Consider the following 23,003-nt stretch of genomic DNA (forward strand, 5'->3'; position numbering starts at 1 on the left):
GAAGGTGTTAGCATTTCTGGACAGATGCTGATAGAACAGGCAAAAATGTTTCATGCCGAACTGAATCTAACATACGATTGTGACTATTCGTTAGGGTGGCTTCATAAATTCAAAAAATGCCATGGAATTTCTTTTTTCAAAGTTAGCGGTGAAAAGCTTTCTGCAGATACAGCGGCGGCGGAAAAGTTTGTTGTTGAGTTCACAGAATATGTGTTGGACAACAACTTAACAGCAGACCAAGTTTACAATGCGGACGAGACTGCTTTGTACTGGCGTTGTATGCCTCGAAGCACGCTGTGCACTGCAGATAATTCTCACAGCGGGATGAAAGATTCTAAAGACAGATTGACCGTGCTTGGTTGTTAAAATGCTGCCGGTACCCACAAGCTGAAGCTACTCGTAATTGGCAAAAGCTTGCGCCCAAGGGCGCTAAAAGGTGTTAAAGTGTTACCCGTTGAATACCGAGCTACAAAAACCGCGTGGATAACATCTGCAATAACCACAGAATGGTTTGACAGTTTTTTGCGCCAGAGCCGGCAACACTGTAACAAGATAGGCTTAGACCCGCACTGCAAGATTGTCCTTGTGCTAGACAACTACTCCGCGCATCCTGCAGCTGAAACACTAGACAGGGATAATGTTTCTGTCATGTATCTGCCCCCTAACTGCACTGCACTAATCCAACCTCAAGATCAGGGAATATTACGCTCCCTAAAATGTCGTTATCGCACGAAGTTCATGAAGCACTTTTTATCTGATCTGAATGGCAGCAAAACGATCTCAGAAATTAAAAAGGAATACACCATAAAGGATGTCATATGGTCACTAGCTCGTGCATGGGAAGGTATGCCTGCATCAACATTTCACAAGGCATGGTTTAAATTGTGGCAGACTTTGGTTTATCGTGACGAGGTTCATGACAAGGGAAATGAAGCCGACTTCAAAGGTTTTGAACAAAAAAACGTGAACGAACTGCTGGAGTATGCCAAGAACATAACAAATCCAGAACTAGAAGACTTACAATTGCAAGAACAAAACATTGTGGAATGGTTTTGTGTTGATGATAATGTTCCCGTTGTGCATCACTTTTCAGATAAGGAGATATTAGACTCTGTTAAGTGTAACAAAGACGACGGAAACAATGAAAACAGTAGCGATGAAGATGAACCACAGGAGAAAATCTCGCAAGATGAGTGCCTTCACCACATTGAACGATTAATAGCTGGCCTAGAGCAACGAAGTTATATCAACGACCAGCAAATTATGCATTTGTATATGCTTCAAAAACAGCTGACTGAAGAGAAGCACAAACGTGTGCGGCAACAACGCATTAGTGACATGTTCAAAAAAGCTCCTGTTTCCACACCTGCTTCAACTACGAGTGAGAACATTGACGATCCAACACCTGGCACCAGTGGCACAAACGTAAACAGTTACGTTCAGAGTGACAGTGACAGTGATTAACTTTAACTTCTCCTGTCTTTCACAATGTGTGACGATTTAGGTAATTTGTTGTTTAGATTTTAAATTTAAATTAATGCGACTGTTAAACAGTGTTTCTTACACACAGACAAGTGGGGCCGTATACAGTGATTATTTCAATGCAGTTTATCTAAGTTCTAGGACATTATTTTTTATTCGCGGGACATGTGTAGCCTACAGTGAGTCATGGTAAGTGTTTTTTTATTTGTAATGTACCGTACCTAACTGTACCATGTGTTATTATTTTATATTTTATTTATGCAACATGTGGATACACCAAATCACTGTACAAACTGTATGTAAATTACGTAATTGTAACACAATTCATTGAATGTCAAACGTCTCGCCTACGTCTGCTTGCTTCGCGCGGACATCATGGTACAGTCACGTAGCTGTAGCGTGCTTCTAGGCAAGGTCTGATAAGCGTGCCCTTGGCAAGGTCACACCACCGGATGTAGCTGTCATCACCCTACCCCCACCCCCCTTGCCGTCCTCATCTACAGCTACAGGATGTTCACAAACTTCGGGTGCAATTTTTTTTTTCAATTAGGGGGCCTTATAGTGAATTTCTACTTTCCGGAATTTTCTACTATCCGGAATAGTCTAAGTCCCGACCATTCCGGATACAGGGTGCTCTACTGTATACTCAAACTTAGAATTTCTTTGTCATATTTTTTTTTTTTATAAATTTTACTTTTTGTTAATATTTTATTGCACTTTAAATCAGTTTTCTTTGTCAGTTAGGAGTAACCAGTACTAATAATGTACATAGGTATTTATTTTAAATTCTGATATAAATGAAGGGAAAAAAACCTAAATAAATTTAGAAGTGGTAAAATACAGGATTAATAAAACTTATTTATGATTGGTGTTTTGTTAAAATTGATTATTGAGAATCAACTTTTCTTAAGTAATGGGGAATAGTTAATTAGTAAGGACAAGATTATATATGGAATTGCAACAAACCAAATTAACACCACAAATCATTAAAATACAAAACATAACACTGAAATTAAAGTTAATACACTATTTAGCACCGAAATGTAACTAAAAACATGAAATCATTCAGCAATTAACAAAACTTACCTAACTCAAACTACAAAAATTGTATCTATTATTATTGTAAAATCATTGAATGTAATTTATTTAGCTTTAGCATGACTTTTGTATCAAAATATATAAACTAAATGGATTGTAAAAAAATTCATATTATGTTGTTTGATCTTGCTTCTCTTATTAGTGACACATTTTACATTAAAAACATTGGTACAATTTTCAAAAACCCACAAAAATTTGCAGATACATATATATTTATTTTTCTGATTAGTTGCAGACATGCTTATTAGTTATTAGGTTATTACAAATGATTTTAGTGCATCATGTATCAGTCAAGATGAGACTACTTTGGTGAAATAAGTACCTATTAAAAAATATTTGAGTTTCATATTTGCTGAATTATACCCTTTTTTTATGTAAAAACAATAACATTGAAATTTCCTGTTTTAAAAACAAATTTGGCCTAAATATAAAAACATAAAATCGTGTCCCTACTAATTAGGGTGAAGGAGGAAAGGAAGCATGAGACAGTAAAATGAAGAACAAAGCTTTAGAGCGCTGTGTGAAAATCAAGTGATAAAACATTCTCACCAAGTTCTTTCCTTACCTGTAGATCTGTAGCATTGTACAAGTGAACAAAGTTCACTATGGCATGGGACACAGAGTTCATGTAGAACAGTGGAGGGAACGAGTCGAGACATACGGCGTGTAACTGATTACTGTCTTTCATAGTCAGTTCCCCAAACTTTCTAAAGTCCTTTTCTCGTATGGCCTGGAAATACAAACATTAATCTATTTACTATAACAAAACAAAATGCTATACAACATTATAAAAATCAATCCAAATACATAAAGCAGTGACCATAAATTTATTTATTTTTTTTTTAATTAGATTTGGCCGAACTATCACATTACAGTAGAACCCTTTTATAATGTTAAAAGTCCCCAGATTTTCCCCATAAAGGCAATGTATTTACATTCTGTAGTACTTCTAATGTTTAATGAATTATGCATTTCCTGCTAATAATGTTTATCATCTACATTTCAACAAATGCAAAAACCTCTGTCTATTCTACATATCAAAGGTACATATGTTCTCACTTTCAGTTACGTGTCCGTTGGCAACTTTGCCTTGGAAAACAAAACAACAAATCCTCCCACTTCTTGCCATTCCAATGTGTTTTCAGTTGTAAGTGTGTAGTTCTATGAAATTTTAGTTTACCAAATGTTCCACAATGGCACAAAAAACATAAAGCTCTTTATATTACTTATAGAGTTGAATTTAATTCAATCGTAGATAGGAATCAGCAAAAAACCCATATTAAAGAAGCAAAGGTATTGTTTTGTATTGCGAAACCATTTTTCAGAATGTGGCAGTGTGTGTGTAAAGACAAATAAAATAGAATCTGGAAACACCATGAAGTTGAAGGAAAATTGTTTATTTGTTTTTAAGCAAATTTGAGCATCAAGTTTAACCATTAGTGGTTTTAAAATTAATTTTGTTTATATAGCTATATAGCTTAATCCATAGTTGAAAAATTCTAACTCTGACAAGTGTTAAATTGTTTCCTGCTTATGTTTTTTTTTTTCTTTTAGCACAAATGAAAATCGTAATAACAGAGTTTTACAGTATTTGAAATAATATTACTCATATCACAATTATGCTATTCAAAAACATCATTGTTTGACTATTTTATCACACAGGGTTTTGAAACTAAGTACCTGCTGGCCGATATTTCAAAATTTTTTAATGTGCCTGTAAAGATTAATTAATATATCTGCATCAGTCTTTTCACATCATTTTTAGAGCTGGGCAGAATACCACTAACAATAAATTGTTACTTTTTTTTATCATAATTGGCTTATGTGAATAATCTGCCAATTTCAGACCACAATCTACATTGTCTAAACATTTTTTTGACCACTGCAATGACTAGCATGAAACTACATTGGACTCAAATAAGTTTACCTCACCCTGTAACACAAATACATTCTTAAGTTTCACTTGCCTCTGTGATGCTGTCCACTCGAGCCGGCACACACTCAGCGACGCGGAGCTTCAGCAATTCACTGGTCTCTACAGTTGTCTTCATACCTACTGAGCTGCCTGTCGCCTTCTGTGCATCATTCACCTGTTGGGATTGCGACATTACTGTGTGCTCGCCCCAGCTTCGCGCTAGCTTTCTAACAGCCTCTGTGCACGTTTGAATAGAGACAAAATAACTGGTGAACTAATTTCAGGATTTTTTTTCAAAACCTTTTAATGATTTTTTTTTAAATTTTCTATATCACACTGTCTTGTTTTGTAAATAATAACCAAAACTATGCATAATATGAAAAATTCTTCCTATTCGCAGAAACATACCAATTTTTATGTTAGAAAACTAACACCTATGCATACATAATTTCCACAAGATTTTAGTGGACAGTCTCCGTATAACGAGTGGCTATAAACTGAAGCAAGATGTCGTAAAACAAAATGTAAGTTAGTAAAATGCTGCTGGAAATTAAAGTTTTGTGACCGGTCCCTTAGTTCCGTTAAATTTCTGTGACCAGTAGAAACCCTGAAGTACTCTATTTACCTGAATATAATGGTATGATTTTTACCAAAACTGTTGAAACTAAAAGTGGGTGTCGCGTTACAATCACAAACTTGTATTCTGCCATTGGGAGCAGCTTAGTTGAAAAACTACAGGCTCTGCCTGTAAACTGGATCACCTAGGCCACTTTAGTTTGGGGCTACCTCTACACAGGTATGATAGATGAGCTGCAGAATGAAGGAGAGGATGCAAATGTCACTGGGTTCCTTCTGCTTCTCTTCACTGTGGCTGCTGGGGAAGGCACCCTCCCAGACAACCATACTTAAATCACAAAATTCCTTCCTAGAACGAAACTGTACTACAATAGTCTCTTTAGCACTAGTCAAAAAACACTATTTGTTTTTCTAAATGTGGCTTAGAGTTTTAAAATAGACCATGTAAATCACTCTACTGACATAAGCTGTACCAGAAAGAGTCTCATAAGTAAGGAATAAATGTAATAATTTTCAAGTGCTATGTACACTAGAGTCCCGTTATAGCGAGGTGTCACGGTTCCGGGTTTGATCCTCGCTATAACCGTGTCCTCGCTATAACCGAATTGGACAAATTTTGGTCCCCAAAAAATAAAAATTAACCGAAAATAGCATAAAAATTGTGTTTAAACCTGTATAATTGGAAAATAACAGGTTATATTAACGAAATCTTAATTTCTGTGAGCAGATGTGTGAATTCTCTTTAAAACGATACCCCATAAGTACGGATGCGATCACCGATTGCGTCAAAATAACCAGAATACCCTACCACGCCACGTAAGTATAGCATCTCAGCCCGCGGCCGACGCAGCATTGTCCTGCTATCTATTGCCGACGCGGGCTGTCTGCTGGCGGCCATGTTGGTTCGGGATGTTGCTAACAGGTGGTGCTAGTGTAGCGCGACGATTTAATTCCTTACAAAATAGCAGGAGTGCGGCTGCGGCAACGCACGTACGCCTCAAACGAAATAGTCGCTGGAAAACTATACTTTTTCATTTAAAGAAACCTGTCAACTTTTTTAGAAAATAAATTTGGGATTAAACTCAAACCATCACCACACCTTTCCCGGACAAATACCCCAACAACTGACCGAAACAAAAGTTACAAGAAAACTGTCCTAGCGATTCGGAAATAAATACGGTAGTGCCTACTAGAGGTGTAAAAGTAACGAAAAAATGCGTACCCGTATGTATTCGTTACTATAACAATTAGTACTCGTTACTATCGTTACGTTACTCGTTACTTCTGATACCGCATAATTTGCTGTTATGTTGCAGCAACGAATCCAGTCGTATTGCGTACGCGTACAGTATGACGTCGCGTAAATAATAATAAATAGAATATAAACAATTAATAGTTTTTGTTAACCAAGAAACAATTAAATCTCATTAGAGCGGCTTTTTAATATTATCTCTTTTAAGATAACAACAAAAAAAAAACGTGAAAATATACGCGATTATAAAAACAAAAACATACATATTTCTAATTTGTAAAAAATACTTTCTTACGTTGTTTCTGTTCCAATATCAAACTTTGTCTACACACGGTACAGATAACTAACGGAAGTTTGATAAAATAAAGAAAGGACGGGATTCTATTTTTAAAGCCACGCACTTAGGTGGCGACTGCACGGCTGAAGAATGTGACAGGCGTCAACGGCAAGATGTCTAGTGGCGAGCGAGAGGGGTGGAGATAAAGCAGACAAATAACAAAAGCGCACTTCAAGCTCTCACGCCGTAAATTCCTCAAAAATACCTCGTTATAGCCGTGTTCTCGCTATTACCGTGCTCGCTATAACGAGATTCTACTGTACTTGAATTGCAATTTCCAATCAATAAAGTCTTTTTTCATAAACTCATTATCAAAAATTTTGGGGTCACATTATTTTTGGTTAAATACAGTATGTAATCAACCAACATTGAACAGCTGCTCAATCACATTATTAAAAAAATATATATTTTTACCATTAAAATCATTCTCGTTACATTCGTAATACTTTACACATTAGTACAATCCAACAATTATCTCATCGACATTGTAGTCATTAAAATCTATGAAGAGTGAAGCAATGTGAATGGTTAAGTGAAAGAATGCTTTGGTGGAGGAAATGACATCATCCTGAGAAAACCCACCAACACACTGCAATGTCCATCACATTTCCACTTTTGAAAATAAATAAACAAAGTGCTGTTTTCTGTAGGTTTTAACTAAACCGTAAACCAGCTAGTAATACATCCTTCTCGAGAAAGAAAAGCCACGTTCATTGTCGCTCACCACAAGTATGAGGATCCTGAGCTCCGGCCAATGAGAAGCCGGCACTACCTGAGAGGCCACGGAGTCACAGCCGTCAGCAGCAGAGCCCTTGTGCCAGCGCACGAACCCTCCTAGCACGCTGCGGCACGCACTACCTGATCCCAGGCGTGCGATGCCCGAGATGTCGCCTTCCAGCCCGAACAACTTGGCCAGCGTGAACACTTCAACATTACATCAACCCCCATGTTCATGCAGTTTGTTACAATTGTTTCACCCATTCCCAAGTATCAGGTGCAAGTAAATAACACATAACAGATATTCAACAATTTATTAAAATTGTATATGTGTTCAGTGATGATTTTTAGAAACAAAGAAGAACTTTTATAAAACATTTCTAAGGCGATTTGAAGGTTGACACACGTGTATTAACCTTCTAGAAAACATCTCAAACAAGACAAATCGTGTATGTTAATATATTCAGGCAGGGCCGGATTAAGCCATGCAGAGGCCCCTAGGCAATGCACGTCTCGGGTCTCTATCCCCTTACGTAATAGGGAGGTAGGGAGGTAGGGAGGTAGGTAGGTAGGTAGAGTGGGAGGGAGGGAGGGATGGAGCTAGGTAGGTAGGTAGGTAGGGTGGGAGGGAGGGAGGGAGGTAGAGTGGGAGGGAGGGAGGGATGGAGCTAGGTAGGTAGGTAGGTAGGGTGGGAGGGAGGGAGCTAGGTAGGTAGGTAGGTAGGGTGGGTAGGAGCTAGGGAGGGAGGGAGATAGAGCGGGAGGGAGGGAGGGATGGAGCTAGGTAGGTAGGTAGGGTGGGAAGGAGCTAGGTAGGGAGTGAGATAGAGCAGGAGGGAGGGAGCTAGGAAGGGAGGAAGCTAGGGAGGGAGGGAGGGAGCTAGGAAGGGAGGAAGCTAGGTAAGGAGGGAGCTAGTTAGGTGGGGAGGGAGCTAGTTAGGTAGGGAGGGAGCTAGGTAGAAAGGGAGATAGATAGGGAGGGAGGGAGTTAGGTAGGGCGGCAAACACGTTTACAACAATGTTTTAGTTATGCTCTTCAACACTAGATAGCAGGAGCGGCCTATCCCTTTTCGTTTACCAGTACTGACACGGAGAACTAGAATGACCCGATTCGGCCTCTGAATCGATTCAGATCATTTTACCCTATATGTGAAGTAATAAACACTGTATTTTCAAAAATAAGTGAATTATTATCAATTAAATTATTTGAATAAAAACTTAAGTATATGTCACTTCAGTTTTCTACATTTATTTGAATGTCTTTACTGCGTAGTAATGTAGATTTTCTCAAAGCACTTTTATGCACAATATATCTATAACAGTGTCGCACACTTTTCTAAATTCGAAACACTGTAAATTTTTCAAACACAATTCACGGATACAACACAATGACTAAACAAAATGAAACACATCTATGATTCAACGTATTCGAGCGAATAGCAGAAACTAGCACCAGGTTGGCAGTAATGAAAGTGCGTGGAGATAATTTTAATGTGTTCTAAAATTATATTTAAACATGGCCAAGGTATAGTTACCTGTGTCTGATAATGTCTAACGAAAAATAGTTTTTGTGAAATCGTCCTTTAAAAAAATAAACCTAAAAACTTTGTAAAACAAAAAAAAAAAAGCATAAAATTAAAAATGCTTACACTTTTTTCTCACAGGCTGCAGGGCCCCTAGGCGGCATGGGATCCATAGGCAGTTGTTGCCTACATTGCCTTGTGATAATCCAGTACTGTATTCAGGATTTGCATTTCTTGATTGAGATATTCAATAGGGTTTTCCTATAGTTCAATACATTATGGCATAGTAAACGATTGCCCATGTGGTATGGGTGATCAAAAGGCCTCTCACTGTGAGGGTCTAGAGATGACTTGTGCTGGTTACCCCCCCACATGCAAAACCACTGGGCCGCAGATTCTACGAGCCCCTCCTGCAAATCCTAGAGATTTGCATCCTTGCAATTTGGTACACAGTAGTCAGACCACATCCCCTTCAGCAAGGGTATCCAAGCTCAAATACTTAACTTTCATTTCTCAATGCTTACAAAAATGTCATCAGGATAAATTAATTGTCCATAACAGCCAGGTCCCTCTCAGATCCTCTCATCCAGGATATTTTTTTTAATTTAATTTTACTACAACAATCAAAAATAGGTACTTATATTTTATGAGATAAGTGCTTTTTTTTTTTTTTTTTTTTAAATGTGTGCATATAGTCCATACATGACAGAAGTAAAACTTCTTGATTATTAGTAGGGGTATGCACTTTTCGTGTTTATTTGTTCACAGAATTCGAGGTTATTTTTCTGGAAAATCGGTGTTATTTTTCTCTGAAAGGGAGGATATTTTGACTACCAAAATGGATAACAGTAATACCAATTTCATATACAAGTGTCATGAAAATTGTTTTAATATCTACTTAATACACACCAAATACTAACTACTTAATATTAAAAAAGATGACATTTAAAAGGTATAATTGAAATTGAATGTCCAGTATTTGGAGAAGTATGAAGTCATTTCTCAATTCTTATTTAAATACTTACTGTAGCAGGTTTTGGCAATTTTGTCAACAAAAGTAATTACGGTAAATTAACGCATTTTTGTTAAAACTATTTATTACTTCGGATAAGTATGTAGGCCTACGCCACGAAGTATTAGAGCACAACTACCACGCCACGCAAGTTCAATTCATACCGTTTACAAGTTTGTCGTATTCAACCACGCGCGGGCACGGTAAACGGCTTTGTTTTGTTGTGACTTCGTGTGAGTGTGCGTGAGCGTGACTGCGCACGCAGCCTACCGGCTGCCAGCAGCCAGCTGCACTGCTGCTGCTGATTGCATCATTGTGTGAGCTCAGCGAGTAACGCCGTGTTGTGTAGCTACTGCGTATTTGTTTGATGTTTTGTGTACAAGTGTATCAAACTATACTCAAGTCTTTTCTTACATCGTTCAAGTTATTCAAAACATTCAATTTCGCCTCTATACATGTTTACACCGTTTTTCTTACCATAAATACTAAAAACATAGTCACATGTTCGCGTGTGAGAGGAAGCAGCGTATCGTACTCTAGTTGAATTATGGCGGCCGGTTTGATTTACTAATTCTGCACCAGGTTAGGCCTACGTTACGGAATTCGTCAGAAGTACGTATTTTTAGCATAGTTTAATAAAATAGTTATGGATATCGGGTTTATTTGTTTTCAAACGTTAAGATTCGCGTAAAAATAGAATCCTATAATGTGAATATCGGGTTTATTCGTTTTAAACTGTTAAAATTCGCGTAAAAATGATTTTATTGCAAATTCATGATTATTCGCTTTAAAATGTCAAAATTTGCGTAAAAAATTGTTTTATCACAAATGCGAATTTTGCATACCCCTAATTATTAGGTATAGATGTAGATAAACTATAAGTAGGGGTAGGCACTTTTTGTGTTTATTTTTCATTTTTATAAACAATAAATTGTTGAAGATGGAAGTATAGATACAGGCTTTTTAGTGCTTTTTTTGTAGCCGAAACAATAAATAGTTTATCACGTGAAACACCTCATAAATAATGTATGAATAATGTTTATTTTATTTTTGAAGTCAGAACCGAGAACCGAGAACCGATTTTTAAGAACCGGTACCGAACCGAGAACCAGGGAAAAACAGGAATTGACCCATCACTATTCAACGTATTTATATTACGTAAAGTATATTTTCCTACACAATTTTGGAACACATTAAATAAATTAGCCTTGCTATTTATGGAAACTAATGCTTCAGAATACGCGATTTTGAATAACATGAGCATTTTTAGGAACGAATTAGTCGTGCTAAGTGAGGGATAGGTGTATTACAAAACTTGAGGAAACTTAAAAAATTAAATTCTAGAATGTACAGTTCTACAAGAACATACCCAATCAAAAAGTTTTAACACAAAAAAAAAACCTTTATATACAAGAGAGAAAAGTTTTTTGCACATGTTGAAAGTCATGACTTATGAAATTATGTATGTAATAGTTGTAGAATATGCAATAAATACTGTAAAACATTAAACATATGTACAATGGAGTTTTTAGAAAACATAAAAAGGTACATGTGTATGCCTATTAACTGCATTTAGATGAGAAAAAAGAGCTAAATATTAAACAAATCATTGCCCACACACGTTTAACCCAACCAATTACCACATAAATGCAAGTGCATGGAAGAAATGCGAAACTAAGATACCACGAATACAAACACACAATCAGTTAAAGAAATAAATGCAACGAGGCAGCGTGGCATTACCGTTGGCAATGTTAGCAGGGAAACCGAGAATGGAGACAGTTCAAGGAAGCAACAAGACGCACGCCCCGACATGCCATGCAGGCGGTCACCTAGGCAAGCGTAGCCGGCGGCGGACGAGGCCAGTCCGGCGGCCGTGGGGAAGTTGTTCTCCGAGCAGACGCGCAGGCGGCAGGCGGCGAGGCTGCTGTACCGCACGGCGCCCGCCCGCTCTGCTCGGGCCACCACTGGAACACGTCACGGCACAGCACAGTCTCTCGTCCGTCCACGCTCTCAACACACAGAGTGGTTGAGTGGAGCGACCTGGTTCAAACTGAACGTTTCATAAGTGACGCATGTTACTCTTATGGGTTTTCTCTACGTACTCCCGTTGCCCCCACCAATCCACAATAATATACGACAGGAGAGAAGTGTGAGGAAAATTGGAGAGAGATTTATGCCCGGAATAAGAAGGCTCTCGGAAGACAAACATGCACGCAGAAATCAAAGAAGAATGATGACCTTTAGAAAGGCACAGCTACTGCATAAAACTAATGACAACTGAGATAACTTTTTCTGATATTGTGACATGTTTAGGTAGGTTCAAATACCATATGGTGAAGGTCGCCAACTGGGGCGAAAACCTTAACTTTAAACTAACATAGAAATATTACACCACAATAGTTTTAAAGGCAATGTTCACCATAACCAGCACCAAGATAAATTTAAAAGTGAACAGAAACACCAATCAATTATTGGGTGATATGCATGTACAATGTAGCCTACAAGTGGCACCAATTACAGTCGACAGTCGTCAATAAAGCAGTCACAGATATTCAAAGGATTAACGTACACCAGCAGAGAAAATTACAATATTTCTGGTTGTTTAGATCAAAGCAAAGTCCAAATTAGATTGCTGCTTGTGTACAACAACCATTGGAATATCATGGGCTGAGCTTAATGTCTCATAGACAATGTAGCCCACTGTGCGAGCTACTCTAATTTTTTATGGACTTTATTTAATTTTAAAAACCTTTCAAGTTTAAATATAATTTTTATTTATAGTGGCAAACGGATTTTAACTGTTTATGTATTATTTTTTATTGGCAGTATATCACCACAGAAAACCTAGGTAAGAAATTTGTGCTAGATAGGTGGGCAACTTTTTTTTTGTTTTAGTTTTATTTGGAATTTTAATTATCTTTTGGTGAATGCATTTTTTAGCTTTAAGTAAGATTTATTTTTAGTTCAAGTTTAATATATTTAGTTTAAACGTAATTAAAAAAGGCACTGTTGAAAGACTTCACGAAATCGCGCCGCCGAAACACATTAAACCTGCAGCCGGAGGGGAAGTGCGTGTGACGAAGTGACCGAGCGCTCAGCTGACTTGGGAGTTGACCATGAAACCTTGCGCTGTAATGTCGCATGCACCTGGCTCTGTGTTTGTGGCTCATGATTTTAGCCATTTAATTTTTTGTTACATTATACATGAAACTATGCATCATTATTTGTGGAGTGGCATGCGCAACATCTATGTACCAAATTTACGTGTGGCTGCAGAGTCATCAAGGCAGGCCATTTTGCTTGCCCATGAAACAAGGTGTGTGAGGACTGCCTCGCCTATGTTTCGCAGTGTGGCCATAGGCGGCATGGCCACTTGATTTTAGATTTATTTTAATTAATTTTGAATTATGGCTGTTACGTAATTTTAGCTTTAATATTTGCCCCTTTCTTTTTTTGGTTTGTTATAAGTTTTGTAAATCTTATTTTTAATATGTTTTTATATTATGTTATTTTTTACGTTAATGGTTTAGTTTCTTAATATTTAATAATAACGCTTTGGACTTTCAATCAAAATACTGTCTGCGACGCTCCCCCGCTGTGAGCATGCAAATGGACTGTTCCAAGGCTATAAGGTGGTGGGGGAAATACATCAAGAAAAAAGAAAAAGATAGAATGAGCTGTAGGCGGAGTGTCGTCAGCTGATCGCCGTGTGGCGTGTGTGCGCTTCGAGCGTAACGGGCGCTATGGCTTGTGGTATTGGGCCTGGGAAAGCTCGCGAATACTTTTTCAATAAAATCAGCTGACGTGTATTGAGCATGGGGGAATACTTACGTCGTCACGGGTGCCGCCAAGAAGAAGAAGAGCTCACGCTACATTTTCCGTTGATTGCAGAGTTAATATGAAGCATTTAGCACCTCTGCTAAATTACAGCCCGCTAAACTCCAGGCCAGGAGGTCCGGGGTGTGTTTCAACGTACATCGTTCGTCCAAGTAAGTGATTCCGGCCCTGAACTTTTGCCCCTGTAATCCCGGGGCGTTGATTTGGACTTTGCCAAAATAAGAGTGAATAATCCAAAAATAACTTCTGTAAAAAGACCCTGCCTACAACTTCGAGTGTATGTTCCATCGTGGTACCAATTTTAACGAACCTTGTATCATGCTTGCCGCGAAGTGTCGAAAATTAAAAATCACCCAGGTGTAATTAAGACATTTTAGAGTGACATTTATTTTTATTAACTTTTATTTAAAAAGAATTGTAATTCATTATTTATATACATATATATATATTTTTGGAGCAGCTTTTCATCAATGTCTGATTTTATTTATGGGTTTATTACAGTATTTATTTATTGGTATATACTAAAACATGGCTTTATTAAAAGCCTCTGTAGCTCTATAGGGCAAAAGGTTATAGGTATTATATTGTAATCTTTTTGAGATTTTGTCTTCAATTAAATTGCCTGCCATGTTCATGCGCAAGTAGTCCTATTAAAGTTTTTGGCATTTCAAGTAATTACGTGTTTTTCGTTTTAAATACTATTACTCTGTTCTCTTCCTTTTCCAAAAGGTCTTTGAATAATTTACTTAAGAATTTTGGGGCACCCGTTTATTGGAGCAGCCCGCAAAATAATAATTTGAAAAAGATTAAGAATTTACGTGGAGTGTTTAAGGCTGTTCCCAGACGGGTGTCTGACTTGTGGTGGTGCGACACAGGGGGTGCCAACCACGACAGCAGCGAAGTTTTGAAGAATGAATATTTGGCAATGTGGTTATGTATCCTTTTACCTACGCCAATATTTGCCTGCTTCCAAAATCTACAAACCAAGTAAGTGACTACATCATAGAGAATGTTCTAGAGGCTTTGTAGACTTGGTGTTTCTACTATGGACTCACCCAATTCTACTGGCCGTCGGCAAGGTCATGTTAGCTTTTGCAAGAAAATTTGTGGAGACACTTAAAATTGGGAACCAAAATAAAGCATTTTTTCAAGACGGTATAATTAATTAGCTCTAAATGAACCTCTCCTAATTTAGAAGTATGCTTGAACTATGATTTTTGGCTAGACACTATTATTTTTTTTTTTTTTTTTTTTAACTTTACCTGCATTTAAATTTTGTGGGCCTAAATCAAATATTTAAAGTTAAATTTTGTATTTAAATTTTGAACAGTGTGTAATTGGTACTGTGCATAAATAATTGCTTTAAGAATATGTACATAAGAATATGTATATAGTAATAATATTTTTGCAAATATTAGTACACTTCCATGTGGCCATGCACAATATAATAATGTATTTTAAATACCATTTTAGTATTCTCAAGTATTTAAAGTTGTTTTCTCTTATATTTGGTTACTGCCATGGATGATTTTAATTAATGGTAACATGAAAATAAAACTTTAAGCTATTTTAATCAATTTTGCTATATTAAATGTAATTACTGGAACACCCTTTCCCCTTAAATTGTGTTTAAGCTAGTTGCAAGTGTGTTTTGCTGAAAGATCCTTGCTTGGAAATAGGTGTAGATTTTTTGAGATAATTTAAATTTAAGTTTTTTTGATTTTATACTCTCATGCAATGCTCCTAGCTGGAGGTCGAAATTGTGGGTACTCCTGTGCTGTGGAGTAGTACTCACATCATTGAGGTTAATAGACACGATGAAAGTTGATGAGGTTATAATGGAGTTCTGATGGAATGAATGGGTGAGAGGAAATGTGAGTGCCCTGAGAAAACCCACAGGCACACTGCAAATCTGCCACGCTAACAACTTGCAGAAAATCCTGATTTGAACTCGCCAGGAATCGAACCCTGTTCACCTCGATGGGAGGTGAGTGATCGCCACTCAGCCATCATGATCCCCATTCTTTTTGCAGTCAACTTACAACTATATCACTTTTTAAAGTGACCAAACAACCAGATTATGCATGAAAGGTACTGACCAGCCTGGTCTATAGTTTCATGTTACCACCAATAAAACCACTGCAGTTAAGAAACATTCAAATAAATGCAAAAAAAAAATGTAATATTGGCTGTTAATGGCCAATTTACAACCTGTATATTGTTGTTGTTAATCAACCCTGTATGTTTTATAATCTGACTGAATATGGGAATGTGTACATGTTTTCATGAAGTAACACAAAGATATAAACTCTAAAATGCATTGGTTGATTCCGAGAATACGAAATTTTTTTTATAAAAACTATAAATTCAAAATAGATACAGTACATTCACCCCAATTTTATTGCAGTGCTACAAATTTCCTCTTACAAACCAAACAAAACATATAGTTTATAATAAATGAAATTAAGAAGAATTTAAAAAAAAAATTATTGAAATGTTATTCAAATGAGTCCAGCATGAAAAAAAAACTTACTTTCTTTTAAACAGTTTTGAATTCTTGGGGAGTCCATTGGCACTTCTCTGGAATAAAAACAAATTAATGCATTTAAAAGTGTGACACTTGCACAAGCAACAACAAATGAAGTCCATGAAAACATTCCCAGGCTGAAAACTGAAATCTGTCACATTATAAAAGTTGTTGTTTATAAGGGAGGGATAGGAATCAAAAAATGCTGTCTTCATATCAACAGATTTTAGGCAATAATTTTGTGCTTATTCATTTGAAAAATTTGTTCTTCATTAAAGCACAATGAATAATTAATTTCAATGCCTGAAGATAATAGTACCTAATTGTTACAAATAGCTTCCCCTGTGAATTCATTGGTGTTTAGTTCTCAATTAACTTATGGGAATGACTAAAAATATAATACTGTCAACAGACACTAAGTTACAGTCTCATAGAATCTCCTAATGTGCAACATCTGCCTTAATGAAGGCCAATTTTCAGTATAGATACAAGATAAAAAAATGATTCATGCATAAAAATCATTTTTAAACCAATATGCCATCTTTGGACCAAAACGTGTTCTACTTAAGTTACTGCCATTCCCTAGGGTACATACGTACATGAGATCACATCAGGAGTGGGGAGGCAGATGTTACACATTCCAATCAGTGCTCAGCTCAGTCCCCACCTCGTCAGCTGGTTGTCAATAAACCCTAACACAGGACAGGATTGTAGGTTACACTCGCCCAGCAGCAAGCTGGATCTCATGAAGTTCTTTGCAAGCCAGATAGTACAGTGAAACCACTTGATAACAAAAGTGAAGGGACTGAATTTGTGAGTTAGTTATAAAGGGGTGGAACAAAACAAGGGTATCTGATTTTCCACAATTCCTGGACACAAAATGTGGAATTTTGGGTGTGAATGTCACAAAAATTACAGTGCATATGTTGTATCAGTTTAGTTCTGTAATAAAAAAAATTAATCAAAGAGTTAATATCTATATGAAAGACTTGTCAAACTCTCAACTGACATTAAATTGTGTCAATCAGCAAATAATACAGTATGAAAATTTATTTTAATAAAGAAATGAGTCAAGCTAATGGTCATATATTTTTCATGTTAATTTTCTTATTAATTTATGAACAATCTTCAGTATTTTTGGCATAGTTTTAAAACAGTTGTTTGTTCAGTCATTAACATAATATGTCAAATATTTTATTTATTTTTTTATTTGTAAAATTCCTACCAACACCAACAGTTTTAAAGTTATCTTTAAAAGATTTGTGCAATGGGAGTGCATGACTTGATGTAAGTTTTTGGACATACGCCATTGCTAAGAACTTTTTCTGTTGAAGAAAAACTAATAAATAAAATAAATAAATAAAAATACCCAAAAAAGACAAAAAACACACAAAATTAAGCAAACAATTGCTGTTGTCAACAAGGATATGAACACCACAAAATATTCCGAAACAGTAATATGGTCAACAAACAAAGAAAAACAAAGAAAAATGTACTAAGAGAACGAAAAAAAAAAACCACAAATGATGACAACACAAAAATATTGAATTCAAAATAATTCAGCACAACAGTTGAAACAAGACAAAAAAACACGACAAAACTAAAAGACAAACAAATACAATAGTTTTACCAAAACAGAAACAAGCGACGTTTCGGGAACTGCTATCTGCTCCCGTCCTCAGGCAGAAACGCACATGGTACGGAAACACAGGTGCGACTCGCACCTGTGTTTCCGTACCATGTGCGTTTCTGCCTGAGGACGGGAGCAGATAGCAGTTCCCGAAACGTCGCTTGTTTCTGTTTTGGTAAAACTATTGTATTTGTTTGTCTTTTAGTTTTGTCGTGTTTTTGTCTCGTTTCAACTGTTGTGCTGAATTATTTTGGGTTCAATATTTTTGTGTTGTCATCATTTGTGGGTTTTTTTCCATTCTCTTAGTACATTTTTCTTTGTTTTTCTTTGTTTGTTGACCATAATACTGTTTCGGAATATTTTGTGGTGTTCATATCCTTGTTGACAACAGCAATTGTTTGCTTAATTTTGTGTGTTTTTTGTCTTTTTTGGGTATTTTTATTTATTTATTTTATTTATTAGTTTTTCTTCAACAGAAAAAGTTCTTAGCAATGGCGTATGTCCAAAAACTTTCATCAAGTCAACAGTTTTAAAACTTAACAGGTAGGCACAACATAAAGACAAAAATAAAACATTATTAAAATGACAATACACAAAGGACACAAGCACAAATGACCCAAATATAGATTAATCTTAACTATTCAAACAGTAACAACACTTGCCAATACAACATACAGAGTGATTCACTACAAAACAAAATATATAATTGCTACAGTAAAAAAAATAGACAACTAACAATGTATGAATAAATAAATATGAGTAAATGAAGTATCATTTAGAAATAATAAAAATTCAAAATTAATGTAAAAATAAAGAATAATACATTATTAAAGACTAAATTCTCTGGGTTTATTGTTTTTATTTTTTAAAATTCATAAGTTTATTTTTGAAGTAATTTTTTTTGCTGGCTTCCTTGTGTGGGAAGGCGTGCTGACATGATTTTTCTTCGTTATTTCCACGACCGAGGCTTTGTTTCACACGCTAGGCATGTGAGTCACGGTCACGGGAGTGCGAGAAAGAGACAAAATCGCTGCGTCGTGGGAACAGAAGTAAGCATTTCGTGGGAGCTTCTGTTGCTATGCGCCGTGATTGGCTGAAAATTACGTCAGCGAGCCCAGGACACTGCCCGCACGAAGGAAAGGAAAGCTGTAAAGTTAGTCATTGTCTGAGAACCGTGCCAAGAGGTCGTGGTCTGGCGATGGCTCGCATCATTTAGCAATGTTATATTGAACTACAACTTAGCGACTATGGTCCGAGCGACGCCTAACAACTTTTTTTTTCTCTTCGGACATTTAAATAAAATAGAAATTTTTGACCGTGGTCACAGCGAGGCGACTAAGTGTTTTTTCCAGCCGTCGCTGCCCGGAACTGATCTGGGCAATATATAATGTAGTCGTATTAAGAATCTACGTGTTTTTTCTCCTTTCTGGAGGTACAGTTTAAATTTTTTTTGTGTGCTCTGTTATACGGAATATGGTGTGATTTTATCATGAATAAAAGAAACAGGTAATCCATCGAACATTGAGCAGTAATTTCTTCGTGACCTGCTTCTAACCTGTATGTTCCACTCATCACCTAATTTGAGCTAGCCGGAGGTGGTGGATGGTAACATTTGGTGCCCAACGTGGGGCTGGCACGGACTTCTACATGCCCTGAGTTAGCAACATTTTCTTAGAACATTTTTTTTCTCAAAAAAAAAAAGTCAAGAATTTCAAGCTTTGTTTACATCTATCAATTATCGACTGTGCTGTTTACCGCCTGACTGTTTCAACTAGTGCTTTGTCCACATGTGAAAACCACAAGAGACCGAAGCTGCGGGACCAGGGATGTCCCGTACGTAGATCTTCGAGATCGTCACATCGTGGAACTACAAAGAACTTCAAGATTGTCACATGCAGAATTTCGAGATTGTCGCACAGCTGAACTCCGAGATCGTCACATCGCGGAACTACGCAGAACTTCGAGATTGTTTCATCGCAGATCGTCGCATCGCGAGACTACGCGGGACAGCAACAAACACAAGTCAACTATGGTCATTATTTAGAAACTTATTTCTTTTAAATTATCACTGGTTAGGTATAGATTTTTTTATTTGGTTCAATGAAGTATAAAACCAACCAAATTTAAACACAGGATTTTCCAGGCCCCCAAGAAATATCTGATAACATGGAACATCCTGCAGGACCTATTCAAAATAAGGTTATGGGGGGGGGGGGGTCAGAACAGATTATGCAAATGTTAATTGCCATACAACAGGGGCAACAGGAAATACGACATGACCTAATGCTTGTAAGGGAAGAAATTTTCAAATATGTACAACAGGAAGTTGTAAAAGTGGAAACTAAAATTAAACATGAGCAGGCTAATGTAAACAATCAAATTTCCACATGTAAATCAAGGGTTGAGAGCTGTGAATCACAAGTGGAAAGGAAACAAACTAATTTAGAAACTTGTGAAATAAAAGTAACAATGTTAAAAGAAAATGTTGAATTTGTTGGGCAGGATGTACATGAACATGTAAACATTGGGAATGAATGTGAAATGTTCCTAGACGAGGTAAACAGGAAATGTTTGGACAATGTGGAGACAAAATTTAGTGAAGTAAGAGGTAATGGACATGTGAACAAGAGTTTGTGTAAACATATGACAAAAGTAGAGACTGAAATGAAAGCCTTCTCGGAAAAACTTAAGGATGAGTTTGCTGAGGAGGTAATCAGTGAATTGAGTTCTGAATATTGCAGAGAAGTGATAAAAGGACATATTTTTCGAAACTTAAACAGTAATGTGCCAAAATGTGTTTTGTGTGTACCGATTAGTTTACGAACTGAACTTTGCACACTGATGCATGTGGAATCAGGAAACTATGGAGGGAAAAAAAACTGTGAAACATGTTCAGAGGTTTTGTGTGTGGAAACATGTGTACAGAACTGTAGCCAAAATTGTAAACAATTGTTTGTTATGTGCACAAAAAAAAAGTAATGAATAGTAAATGTAAAGGGGTGATGCAACATGTGTTAGCAACAGAGCCTCTAGAAATAGTTTGTGTAGACTTGTTTGGTCCACTGCCTAGATGGAGGGGTGGAGTCAAATATGTATAGTTTTGTTGTGTTTGATGTTTTTTAATTTTTTTGCAATTTTTGCCGTTTTTTTAATGTTTTTCAGAATTTTTTTTATCCTTTGAATTGTGTACTTTTTAATAATGTTTTGTATTTTGTGGAGTTTTGTATTTTTCTTTTGAAGAATTGTTATAACATAATATAGAAATGTAACAAGATTTATGACAGCAAATTTTTAGGATGAATAATATAATGTTTTACAAGGGTTTTAAAAAAGAAAGAAAGCTGTACACATAAATTTTTAAGATAAATAACTAGAAGTTAATGTGAATGTTTTTCTGTTGTTTTGAAATAACAATAATAATATATTTATAAATTCCTTTGAGTAGACTGTTACTAAATATTATTTGAAGAAATGCTTTACATTGTGATAATTTCATTGCACTTGGGTAAGGTTTTGTTTGTTTAATGTTGTGTCATGAGAAGAGGTTAACTGAAATTTATTATGACATGAGTTATGTTTTCGGAAAAATGATATAATTTTGAAAAGGTTAAATGTTTTAAATTTAAGTGCCACACATGTTTAATGGTAAATATGTAGTTTTGGATTAAATGACAAGGTGTCAACATCCTATATTAAAGGTATGAAGTGTAACACCAAATGTTAATGAAAAAAGTCGTCAAGTTTTGAAGCTGCAGAAGCAGTTGTGTGTTCATGATGGCCAGAGTTTAGGTGAATTTTTTGTATTGTCCTAAATAAGCAGCAAATGTTTTTTGTGTAATGTGGTTTGTGAGGCAGCTGGGGGGCCAGGAAATTAATTTTAAATATGTTTCCGGCATGGTGTCCAATGTTTTTTTTTTGCAAGGGTGCGTCCCTTCTCCTTGGTCGCTCCCACCCCTCATCTATGTTAATATATGTGTTGCTGCTGAAAGGGGAGGTATGGTTTGAAACCTAAGGAAGGTCATGTGTTCATGTAAGTTTTTTGTGAAGAAGAGAAGCATACGATTGTATCTTAAGGAAGTGTTTGTCATGCCATGACTGTAGAATTGTGTCAACTTGTTGTTAGTGGAAAATTATGTTTGAGATTGTTTTTAAATTTATTTGAGCATGTTAAGTAAACCCATGAAAGTTTGAACTAGAATGTGTGAGTTTCGAGAATGTTTCCTAAGTGGCAGGGAAGATCAATTTTGGGTGTCACCCACATTTGTAAGAATTTTTATTTTAAGTGCATAGAAATGTTTATAATATATGCAGGTACTTCAGAGGTTAGGGTGAAACAGATTTTTCTCATTTTTTTGTGCTTTGTAACTTCTCAGTGAAAAGCTTTGGCTTTTAACTGAGAAGTTGGAGGGGTAATGTAACAACCCAGATTACAGCCTTCCTCATGCAATCCAGTAATAATCTTTTGCCATAATTTTTTTTTGTTAAATTTCAGGTTAGGTTTTCAACTGATGTAAAGTTTTTCCTTTTAAAAGTTATTGTAAACGTAATTCTCTGGGTTTATTGTTTTTATTTTTTAAAATTCATAAGTTTATTTTTGAAGTAATTTTTTTGCTGGCTTCCTTGTGTGGGAAGGCATGCTGACATGATTTTCCTTCGTTATTTCCACGACCGAGGCTTTGTTTCACACGCTAGGCATGTGAGTCATGGTCACGGGAGTGCAAGAAAGAGACAAAATCGCTGCGTCGTGGGAACAGAAGCAAGCATTTCGTGGGAGCTTCTGTTGCTATGTGCCGTGATTGGCTGAAAATTATGTCAGTGAGCACAGGACACTGCCCGCACGAAGGAAAGGAAGGCTGTAAAGTTAGTCATTGTCTGAGCACCGTGCCAAGAGGTCGTGGTCGGGCGATGGCTCGCATCATTTAGCAATGTTATATTGAACTACAACTTAGCGACTATGGTCCGAGCGACGCCTAATAACTTTTTTTTTCTCTTCGGACATTTAAATAAAATAGAAATTTTTGACCGTGGTCACAGCAAGGCGACTAAGTGTTTTGTCCAGCCGTCGCTGCCCGGAACTGATCTGGGCAATATATA

The 23,003-nt window shown here is 36.5% G+C and overlaps 1 protein-coding gene across 2 annotated transcripts in view; it reads right to left on the reverse strand.

The window, feature by feature from the left end:
* LOC134546182 (diphosphomevalonate decarboxylase) overlaps positions 1–23,003 on the reverse strand; it is a 33,153-nt gene that overhangs the window by 5,801 nt on the left and 4,349 nt on the right. For both annotated transcript variants that reach the window (XM_063388768.1, XM_063388770.1), the window contains 5 exons: positions 16,286–16,332; positions 11,745–11,879; positions 7,385–7,584; positions 4,548–4,670; positions 3,146–3,310 (listed from right to left, as the gene is read on the reverse strand). In XM_063388768.1, coding sequence (XP_063244838.1) covers positions 3,146–3,310; positions 4,548–4,670; positions 7,385–7,584; positions 11,745–11,879; positions 16,286–16,332 — 670 coding nt within the window. The remainder of the gene's footprint in view (positions 1–3,145; positions 3,311–4,547; positions 4,671–7,384; positions 7,585–11,744; positions 11,880–16,285; positions 16,333–23,003) is intronic.

Source organism: Bacillus rossius, chromosome 1, assembly GCF_032445375.1.
Source record: "Bacillus rossius redtenbacheri isolate Brsri chromosome 1, Brsri_v3, whole genome shotgun sequence".
In the NCBI taxonomy this organism is placed as follows: domain Eukaryota; kingdom Metazoa; phylum Arthropoda; class Insecta; order Phasmatodea; family Bacillidae; genus Bacillus; species Bacillus rossius.